We start from the raw sequence: 11,094 nt of genomic DNA, 5'->3' as shown, positions 1-11,094 counted from the left end.
AATTTAAACTATAAATTAGATAATATTTCATTACCAAATTGTAACCACAAGTTGGATCAATTTTTATGTGTGAATTATGAGCACATTTTCAATTGGTTGGTTATATATAATTTTGGATAATTTAGCTTCTTTGTTTTTTTTTTGGATAAAAAAAATCAGTCAAGTCATATGACTGAGAGTTCAACAAAGTAAACCCACCAAAATAATTTCCCAAAAAGAAAAAAAAAGAGAGAGGAAAGCATACAATTCTATCTAGCTAGGAACCATATGACCTTAGAAGTCTTATATCTAAGACAAGACCAATGCACTACGCTTTGTTCCCAAATAATGAATTATGAGTGGTATCATGTGTACTCTATTGTTCCCAAATAATGAATTATGAGTGGTATCATGTGTACTCTTATCTTATCTCAACTATAGCAAAAAGATAGTCACCTTTCTCTCTTTGTTATCATCTTTCTTGGTACGTAGATTGGGTTTGAGACCCCATGGCCTCACTATTCCTCGACAAAACAATAACCAATTGATCAATATTTGATAATTGACCTCTTTCCAATATCACCATGGCATGTGGGTATTATCATTTGTGTGAGTTTGGGTCGACCCCAACACCACATTAAAGTCAGCTCTGTGCTATAATTGCCTTGTGAAGCTTTTTCAATTTGGTTAACGAATTTAGGTAAGACCTCAATCAGCTGCGGATATGATTACAAGTAGAAAGAGCAAATCACACAGAAAGTTTTTTTAAGAAAAACTATAGCTGTAATATTCTTTGATAACAATCTGTGAATAACATGGATGGCATCGTTATTTGAGATATTAACATAATGGTGTGTAAACTGACAATGCCATCCCATCTCAAAATATATAGATATATCCCTATATATCACCCAAACTTATTTATGCAATACATGCATGCATTATATATAGATAAAGACGACTGACTATAACGTATACATACCTAGATTTTCAGGGTTTCTATATTATTCAGTAGGGTATAAAATATCGAGCACTTTTGTTATACCGACAAGTGGCATAATGGGTCGGATGATGAAGATGGAGATGATGATTTAGTAAGGCTCCACAGGTCATTCTCGTTGCTATAAACATGGGAAGAGTTCGCTTGAATGTTTGATGATGATGATCCATGAGAATGCTGTTTGTGTGATAATTGCATGCCATCATCAGGAGAAAGACCAAAACTCGCATTTGGGTCAGTGCTAAAGCAAGATAATTGCTTGGATGTCTCTACTTCATGCCCATTAAGCTGTGATGCCACAAGACGATCAAGAGTTACCCAATCATTAAGTTGCCCGGATTTGGAGTCATGATCAGTCATTGAGGATGAGGTCATGTCGAAGATGCCATTGCCAACTTGGTTTGGAGAGGAAGGTTCATTCTCTGTCAGCATCTCATCGTATGATTGATGATAACAAGAAATGAAACTTCGATCTTGATCGAAAGATGGACTTCTGATTGGAATAGAAGGGAGTGTTGGGCTTTCTAGCCGAGGAAGGTGCATGAATCTTTCATGGAGTCCTTCACTGATGCAGTTGTTCGATAGAAACCTTAAACTACTGTTGTTGCTGTTGTTGGAGATATTCATGTTGCTAAATGTTTCATTCTCCATCTTGCAAGTCCTTCCCATGTACATAAGTATCTGATCAAGAACTCCTTCATTCCCTGAACCAAGAATCTGGTGAGCCTTTGAATCCAATGAGCTTGATGAGCCTTTGGGACTCTCTAGGGTTTTTTGATAGTTCTTCTTTCTAAATACCCGGCAAACCACCCAACCTTCTTCTGGGATTGCCTCTCCTATAGGATTTGAAACCTGCAGGATTCGGAGAGTGAACAAAATGAATACCATATAAGCTATAAATGATCAATCTAGAAGAAATACTAACATTTTTTTAGACCAAATACACGAAGGAGGCTATGAGATCTCAAATTTAAATTTTGTTTTTGTCACAAAATAAAATCAAAATAAATAAAAAGATAGAATTGTTTAATTTTAGTTTATGAAATCAACTTTACTTTTGATTATCAAGAATGATCTAGGTATATACTTTTTACATAGAAAAAGTAAAAAGGAAAGAGGAAAAAAGAAAAGACAAGACATGAAGAGGTAAGAGTATGGTAGGATTTCAAAGCATATAAAATGTAATTTTTTTATTAAACATATAAAATATGCTTAAGCATAAAGAAGATGGCTTACATTAGTTTCATGGGTGCTGTCATCAAGCCTATACTCATGCATGATCCAATCGGATTTCTGACCATGTGGAGCTCTTCCTTTGTAAAATACAAGAGTCTTTCTCAATCCAATTCTTTTAAACCCACTATAGATGATCTTATCACGGCCAGTAGCTTTCCAGAATCCGGCAGCCGTAGCGCGATTTGTTCTTGTCCCTGTGGGATATTTCTTGTCTTTGTGACTGAAGAAATACCAGTCATTCTGAGGTGTAGATCCTATTTTGCACTTCTCTACATAGTCCCAGTTTGACACAAGGAAAGATTTGGTTAGTCAACAAGTTTGGAATATATATGTGGAAGAAAAAAAATATGTAGAGAAATTTAAACATGGAGACACTAGCTAGCTCAATTTACCTTGGATATCCCATGGCTCAAGCTTATTAAGATCAACCTCACGAATTACATCAAGGTCTATCCTCTCATAAGCAACTTTCTTCCTCAGGTAGTAGTGAAGAAGCTCTTCTTCTGTTGGGTGAAATCTAAAGCCTGGAGGAACCTGAGACTGACCATTGATCGATAGATTCACCATATCTTCAGGCATTTTTGCTAGGAAAAATTTATTGTATAATTAAAGCTGGCTAGGGAGTGAATATATGTGTATATATAGATAGATGATCAACGTACATGTAAAAGCTGATGATAGAGAGAAAAAGAGAATAGCTAGATATCAATATGAAAGAGAAGCAAAATGAGAGACAACATTAACAAGGAGAGAGGGTGCGTAAAGGGTAATGCAGTCCTGATAATTTATAATGGTTTGTAGGGCATGTGGGGGAAGGGTCCAAAAATGCATGAAAAGTTTTGGAATCAATTCCATTAGTGTACTTACTGTGGGGTCTAAGCCTTGGAGAAGAGCCAACCACCTAGAAGTAGAGACTAAAGATAGAGAAGAGGGTAGGGTTTTTTCAGGCCCACAATATAGGTACTAACAATTGGCCAATTGGGTCCATCAAGAAAGAAAAAAAGAAGAAGAAGCGTTAGAGGTAACTATTTGTATTTGTATGTGCAGGGGGCACGCCTCCATCTCAACTACGACCCATGACCTGAATATCCATTTGAAAAACACCACTGAAACCACCACTATGCTAAGAAAAAATCTCAATCTCTCTTTTTTTCTCCCTCTACCTCCTTTTCTCTCTAAACATCACTCGTTTTACTTGTGCAACCACCTCAACGACAAGAGGGCAAGAGAGAGATGATGGGGTCGGGAGGCACTGACCTTTCATGGTCCCTAGAGGGAGAAAGACATGATGGGCTTTGTGGAGACTGAGTAATTTCTATATTTCTCCCTACCTTTCACTTCTTTACTCACATTTTATCATTGTAGACACCAACTGTGTACATCATGGTACTAGCTTGCATAAGAATAACATGAGAGTGATCAATATTTTGCTCAAACGAGAGACTACAGATTATCCAAAATTAATACAAACAAAAGGTGCCCTTAAGAAAACATTTTTACTAGTGCAAATGGTACTACATATATCAAGATCAGTCTCCGTATATTATAATTTACAAACACGTGCCTTGCAAAACCTTAATAAGAATGGCTGCTAGAGTCCGAGGAGATCAGTCCTACAGAATGGTCATGTACCCACAAAATGGTGAGAGAGGACTCTCTTGTAGATCTGCATTTTCCTTTCTTGAACTTATTATATCTTCCCTTTCCATGATTGTACATGGCAACTGCTGAATCTTTCGTTGATAAAAGAAGATACAATTTTCCTCTTGAGTCAAGATCGCAACCACTGAGAAAGAATTGGTGAGAGAGGAAGACAATAAAGCTTTCCCATTTTTTCTTCTTTTTCCCCTTTTTATCGATTGGAAGATAGAAACTGTCTATCCGGTTTCATGCAGTAGCATCTTTGAAACCTGTATAGTATGATCAAAGTTGATGATAGAGTTTGAATTGATGATATATTTTCACCTTTGTATTTTATTTTATATTGTTTTTTATACCATATTGTACTTGTGATTTTAATATTTTTACCCAATCCCAATATATCTTTTGGTATTTTAAAAATGAGTTGGGCTCTAGGATCTTTATTGATCCATTGACTCTTAATTACTCCACTACAATATGAAGAATGTATTTGGGGTGTGATATAATAATTGGTTTTAAAATTATTTTTTTTGTTTAAAAATATATTAAAAAAATATTTTTTATTTTTTTAAAAATATTTTTGATATCAGCACATTAAAATTATCTAAAAACACTAAAAAAATATTAATTTAAAGTAAAGAAAAAAATAATTTTTTTTTTATTTTTTTTAAAAACACTTTTAAAATACAAAAACAAATATGCCCCAGATAATATCAAATAGTTGAGTTTGAGATTCATTCAAAAAATTTAAATTTTATGGTGGATGTTTCATTCTTAATTATATATATTATTTATTTATTCCAGGTGAGATTGATAGTTTACAATTTATGGGTATAAATTAATTTACTGTTATCTAGTGACATTAGTACAAAATGAAAATTTTGCAGCAATTGTTTGATGGTTATATCGATATTTTGAATAAATTGTCATTATACAAGTACATGTTATAATTAAATTTCAAGAAATTGTTTTTATTAATCATATTTAGCGACATTTATTTAGCTTTAAAAGCAATTATATCATTTTTTACTAGTAATTATGATACAACTTTCTTGACATTAGATCTAAAGGCATTTGTTTCAAATACAATTAAAATTTAATGACACTTAAAAAAAATGCAATATTAATTCTATCCAATATTGGTAATTAAGATATACGATATTTTCCACTAAAATAAGAAAAATACAGTTAAAAATATATAATAATGAGAATTATGAAATGACATCACTATATAAATCTATCATAGAATTTATTTTAATTTACTTTTTAGATAAATATAATTAAAAAAATTATGAATTTAGGATCAAAACTAGCTAGATTGGATAGTTAAGTTCCAAAAACCAAATCCTCTATATTGTATGCAAACATTTCTTAAGAACTTACTGTTATTAATTTTCCTACAATATGGATCTGAGAAATTTCACATGCCTGAAGGAGAAAAACGAGGCTTATATATATATATATATATATATATATATATATATATATATATATATATCATGAAGTATGGTTCATTGATTTAATACTCTTGTGTAAGGAGGCTCTACATATATTGGAAGAGATTCCGGGTGTCTATATATATAGTTTCAAATTAAATTATGGCCAGGTTAAATTCATCCCATAAATTTTTACTAATGGCCATCCTAGGGAAAAGTACTCATGGTGAACATCTTTATGGAATGCTCAGGCTTATCCAAAAGATTCATGATAAAGATGGTACTGGTCTAGCTAGCTAGCGGTCTTATTAATTTGACATTTCTTCCATAGGGACACCAAAGTGCCAGGCAGCATCCACAATAAACCCCAGAGATTTATATATCGTTCATCAAAACAGGAGGGAAATTATCAATTAGAAGCATTCCCCCACACAATTTGAGCGATTGGGTCACTCCTTTTTATGACAACAGACTAAAATAAAAGTTGACAATGCGTGTTTCTCTCTATTACAACAATGGTGCCACTATTGATGCATCTGGTTGCTTCAATGATTGCCCGAAGACAATTGTTTTGCTTGCTAGCTATCTACGTTCACTCAACTTAATTAAATATTTAACATATCATACATTTAATACCCATCATACGTATGCACAAACACACAATTATTAACCAACCAATTTCGTTACCAGGTTTTCAGTCATGAGAGAGAGAAAGACAGAGAAGTACATTGATACTTACATTATGCATGCTGATATAAACCTCGTGATCACGTAACCCACACAACAAAGATGATAACTTACTCATGAAAGCTGAATAATCAGGTTTCATCAATTAATTATTTTTATCTCTCGGAATACTTAATTTGATTACACATTTCTTATTAACTTTTCTTGGTTGTACTTCATGTACCAAATTTATCAATCGGGAAACAATGTTAATGTTACTTTATCTTTGTAACATCCTACATCAAAATAAAAGTGTCCAGAGCCAGGGCATATTAAATTAGTTGGTACCTAGCCTTGTAAGACGCGTTTTTGGGCCTGTGGGATGTTAGGAACAAAACCGTGAGGTGTGGAAGCCGGGTTAGGCTAAGCCATAGAGGACAATATTCTGCAAAGGGGAGTGGGCCGGGCCTTACATATGATATCAGAGTCGAGGACGGTCCGTTCTTAAGGTGGAGGGATTGTAACATCCCACATCGAGAGAAAAGTGTCCAGAGCCAGGGCATATTAAGGTAGTTGGTACCTAACATTGTAGGACGTGTTTTGGGGCCTGTGGGCTGTTAGAAACAAAACCGTGAGGCATGGAAACCGGGTTGAGCTGAGCCATAGCGGACAATATTCTGTAAAGGGGAATGACCATTGTAATATCCCACATCAATGGGTGAGGAGTTGGTAGCTGACCTTATTAGTAGTGCTGGTTGCTAACTTGTCAGACGCGTTTTGGGGTCATGCTTGGTCACCAATAACAAATCCGTGAGGGCGGTAAGGCCCAAAGCGGACAATATCTGGCATGTTGGGCCGGGCTATGACATTTGGTATCAGAGCCGGCCTCACTGGTTGTCCGGTTGTGCCGTCGAGGTCGCCGAACTCCTTAAGGGGGGTGGATTGTAATATCTCACATCAGCCTATGAGGAGTTGATAGTTTACCTTAGTTAGATGCGTTTTAGGGCCATGTGTGGTCACCAAGACAAATCCGTGAGGATGGTAAGGCCCAAAACGAACAATATCTGGTAGGTTGGGCCGGGCTGTGACAATCTTTATTAGGTCTAGGTCTTAAAAAAGGTGAAGTGCTACAATGAGTATTTTATCAATGGACAAGTGTTTCATATTAAAGAATTTAGGCAGGGTAGAAAGACATATAACAATGAGGTTTGTGATAAGAGTTCGAATTCAATGAGTTTGAAGTTGACTACTATGAGAAGTTAGAAGAGGTCATTGAATTGCAATATCACAACAAGCATAATAGAGTATTTTTATTCAAATGTTATTGGTATGACATCACTGATAGAGGAATCATAATAGATCCCCATCATAGTTTGGTTGAAATTAATTATGTCACACTCAACATCATGATGACCTTTAAAATTTTATGGTAAAAGAACATATATCTGACATCTTGTTCTTAGAGGGGAAAAAGATCTGGTTTAAGGAGTCGCCACCTAGTATTACGGTCACTAGAAACCCTTACTACTCAATAGAGATTCTATGGTACAGAACTAATTACGCAAAAAAAAAGATACTATCACCCTTTAAACGACCTACCCGAGATAATTGCATTGCTGGTTTTGTTTTAAATTGCTATGAGTTTGTTTTATTATGTTTTTGATGGCCTGCTTATAATATTCATGACTCTGGTGCTAGTGAATATTCGACTACGAATACTTTCAATTATGATGTTGGTAAATATTGCGTAACCAAAAAAGTATGGTATTCCTTACTTTGATGTTAGTGAAAAAATTAGTAAAATTTGGATTGAAAGAAAAACATATCTTTTTATTTTATTTTTTTAGAGAAAAAAAAGACAGATATGTATCGCATACTAGATTAACATTTTACAGTAAAAGTCTACAACCCAAATACTCAGTGAAGTAAAAAAAAAATAAAATACGAGGGAGCCATATATAATTCCAAAAGGGTCATCAATTTTTTTCAAAATTTTTTGATATCTAAAAAGGCCTATTTGACTAGATATCAAAATAATTAAAAGTAAGATTAAAGGGAAATGACATAAGGGTGTGTTTTTTCAAACACATCCTTAGCCCAAAGAAAATTGGGCTGGCTGGGCCTAAGGTCCAGGTCCAGGCCGGTCGCAATAGTTTGTCTTTTTTATGGCGGGCTGGATCTAGCCCACCCATATAGGCTGGGCTTGATCCAGCCGGCCTAGCTTTATCACTAGCCTAGACTAGTGACTAAGCTGGTCATAGCAGCAGGCATGTGTGAATTATTCATGCATGCTTGCAACAGTGCCAGAGTAATTAAAGTTACATTCGGGGAAAAAAGAATGACTTAACTTATGAGTTGCTACTGAAAGTGAAGTTGAGGGCGATGGTGTGTTGGCTAGACAATGCTATTTCTGTTCCTCTTTTCGTTTGTTTTCTCTCTGGTTGTTCTTCTCTTTGGCTCCTTTTATTTTGTTGTGTTTCTTTTTGTTCGCTCTTTCTTTATGTAATCTCCCCTTTTGTTCTTTCTGTTTTTTTGTTGGATTGGACAAATCAACACCAAATCCTTGCTTCTGTGTTGTTGTTTTCTGTTCTTTTCCTCTTTGTTTTTTTAGGTTTTCTTTTTCCTCTACTTTCTGGGTTCTCTCCTTCTCTGTCTCCTTAGTTTCTCATCTTCTACTTCCTTTGTCTCTGTTTTTTCTTTTCATCCCCAAACCTTCAATTTTTGTTATCTTGACCCAATTCTCATATATATATATATATATATATATATATATATATATATATATATATATATAGTATTTTCCTAGAAATTAAAAAATTAGGTTATGACAGTTGCTCTCTTTTTATAATATTTACGATGCAAAGCCATTGAGAAATCTTGTTTCCTTTTGGCCTTGTGTAGCAAATTTATAAAGAAAAGTATTTATGGAAAAGAACTTTTACTTCTTTCAAGAATCCTGAAAACTTTGAAAGTAGTAAACTGACATATGAATTTCCTTGAGAGAGAGTGAAATCTAAAACAATTAGTCATTTGAAAGGCGACCTACATTATCAATTAAGATCCAAAAATTTTCAGAAATCGTCTAATTGTTCCAGGCGATCTGCTCGTTGGTGAAAAACATGAAACTTTTTTTTAAAGTGGTCTAATTGTTCTAGGTCTGTTGGTGAAAAATACAAAGATTTTTCAGAAAAGATCAAATTGTTCTAGATGACCTGCCCGTTGGTGAAAAATACAGAGATTTTTTAAAAGTGGTCTAATTGCTATAGACGACCTGTCATTTGGTGAAAAATGCAATAATTTTTTGAAAGTAGTATAATTGTTCCAGGCGACCTGCATGTTGGTGAAAAATACGAAGATTTTTTGAGAATAGTTTAATTGTTCCAGGCGATCTGCATGTTGGTGAAAAATAAGAAGATTTTTCTAAAGTAGTCTAATTATTCAAGGCGACCTGCTCGTTGGTAAAAAAGTCAGAGACTTTGACTTTTCAAAAGTGGTCTAATTCTCATGGGCGACCTGCCCGTTAATGAAAAACTTGAAAGTTTTTTTTTTCAACATTGATCTCATTGTAATGAATGACCTTTCCAATTGAAAAATACAAAGATTTTTCGTGTGGTCTAATTCTCATGGGCGGCCTGTTCAGGTAAAAAATTTCTCAAAAGTGAAAAATTTTCAAAGACATTTTCAATTCTTGGCCATTTTGAGGTGACCTTTCTTTTAATGGATCCCACCGAGGATTTTTCTTATGAATTTTGGCAAAACACATTTGTTCAATGTTTTGGAGTCAAATGATACTCATGTATCTTTATCTGATTTGAAATACAAACCCTTATTTTTTCTCAATCTCTTTGTTGCTTGATTGGTGAGGTCTTGCTATTTTTTATTTGAGTCCTCTTCATCGTTTGGCTTCTAGCCTACTCAAGTTGGCTTATGTAAGTCTTTTTCCATAAAATTTATTAATTTACACAACTTAGCCTTTACGGTGCCCAATATCTTTTATTTTAATTATTTTTCTACTTCTATCCAATTTTTTTTTAATATTACTGACGGGGTTACTAATGGCACAACTCTATTAGTATATTTCTGTAAGTTAGAAAAGAATTACTACAAATATCACTATTATTAATGGGGTTATTGATGAAACTAGATCGTCAATATATTCTATAGAGTTAAAAAAGAATTACTAAAAATATCATTGTTACTGTTAACACACAGATGAAATTACATGTGGTATTCTGTCGGTGATATGTTATATTTACCGATGGATATACCTATGAAATAAAGTGGTAAAATTTTTTTGGCGCGCTTTGTTCCTCTGCAATTTTATCACAGACAATTTATAAATTATTGACAAGAGTTTTTCAGACGTACTATTTCTGTCTGTGAGTTTATCGGTAACATATGTATTGATGGACTACTAGTGTAAATGCTGATTAAATCTGGTAGGGATTTATGATAAAACTTTGTTCTAAGTTGAAGTCCTATCATCTTCACTCTTTCTTCTAATTAAATTAAGTTTCATGATAATATAATAATGAATTTCTATAAATTTCAAGTATAAAATGTTTTCATTAATAGGGAAACATGTTAGAGATAATTTTAATTCACCTTTTGATTTAGGACTATGAAATTAGTAGAATAATTATTACAATCTAGTCTTGAACGAATTAATTTCATTGGGTAGGAGATAAGAGTAATAACAATTTATTTTGAATATGATTTATAGATTTAAACTCAAGATCTCTCTCTCTCTCTCTTTTAATTAAGGTGGGACATGAACGCTATATTGTGTGAAGGATCGATATGTCCTACAATTTTATCTTGGTTTAAAATCATCAAAGCAGATCAAGAAGAAGCAACATAAACAGAGCCTTAGTGGAACGCAATCGCCTTTCACAGGAGGGGAACACCACCAAGTTTCATGACCGATCCTGATGTCATCCTTTGTTCTACATGGGGTAAGAAATTTCTAATTTCCCTTGTAATGCAATAAGTTAATGAGTCCGATTCTAAGCATCGTCTTTATCAGGACTAAAGAAGTGGTAATGTAATGATTACTCCTCTCTAGTACCTAATTTATTGCTCCAATATGCATGAGTTCATATTGTATCAATGACAATATATCTGGAAATCTGAAAA

The 11,094-nt window shown here is 33.9% G+C and overlaps 1 protein-coding gene across 1 annotated transcript; it reads right to left on the bottom strand.

Annotated features, from left to right (window-relative positions):
* Nucleotides 1-680: 680 nt before the first annotated feature.
* Nucleotides 681-2,977, bottom strand: LOC133703056 (NAC domain-containing protein 43-like). The gene is made up of 3 exons (XM_062127461.1): nt 2,608-2,977; nt 2,216-2,484; nt 681-1,831 (listed from the first exon to the last, which is right to left on the bottom strand). The coding sequence occupies exons 1-3, from the start codon at nt 2,792-2,794 to the stop codon at nt 1,019-1,021; spliced, it is 1,269 nt and encodes a 422-aa protein (XP_061983445.1). The 5' UTR covers nt 2,795-2,977; the 3' UTR covers nt 681-1,018.
* Between the last annotated feature and the right edge of the window lie 8,117 nt (nt 2,978-11,094).

Source organism: Populus nigra, chromosome 9 (assembly GCF_951802175.1).
Source record: "Populus nigra chromosome 9, ddPopNigr1.1, whole genome shotgun sequence".
Classification (NCBI taxonomy): Eukaryota; Viridiplantae; Streptophyta; class Magnoliopsida; order Malpighiales; family Salicaceae; genus Populus; species Populus nigra.
Note: the sequence above shows the minus strand (reverse complement) of the source record. Positions and strands in the feature narration are given on the sequence as shown.

Bases quoted from the DNA above. Each gene is read 5' to 3' on its own strand.
- LOC133703056 (XM_062127461.1), bottom strand. From the start codon at position 2,794: ATGCCTGAAGATATGGTGAATCTATCGATCAATGGTCAGTCTCAGGTT. The intron at 2,485-2,607 runs GTAAATTGAGCT...GGGACTATGTAG, and splicing joins TGAGCCATGGGATATCCAAG to AGAAGTGCAAAATAGGATCT. The intron at 1,832-2,215 runs GTAAGCCATCTT...CGAATCCTGCAG, and splicing joins ACAGCACCCATGAAACTAAT to GTTTCAAATCCTATAGGAGA.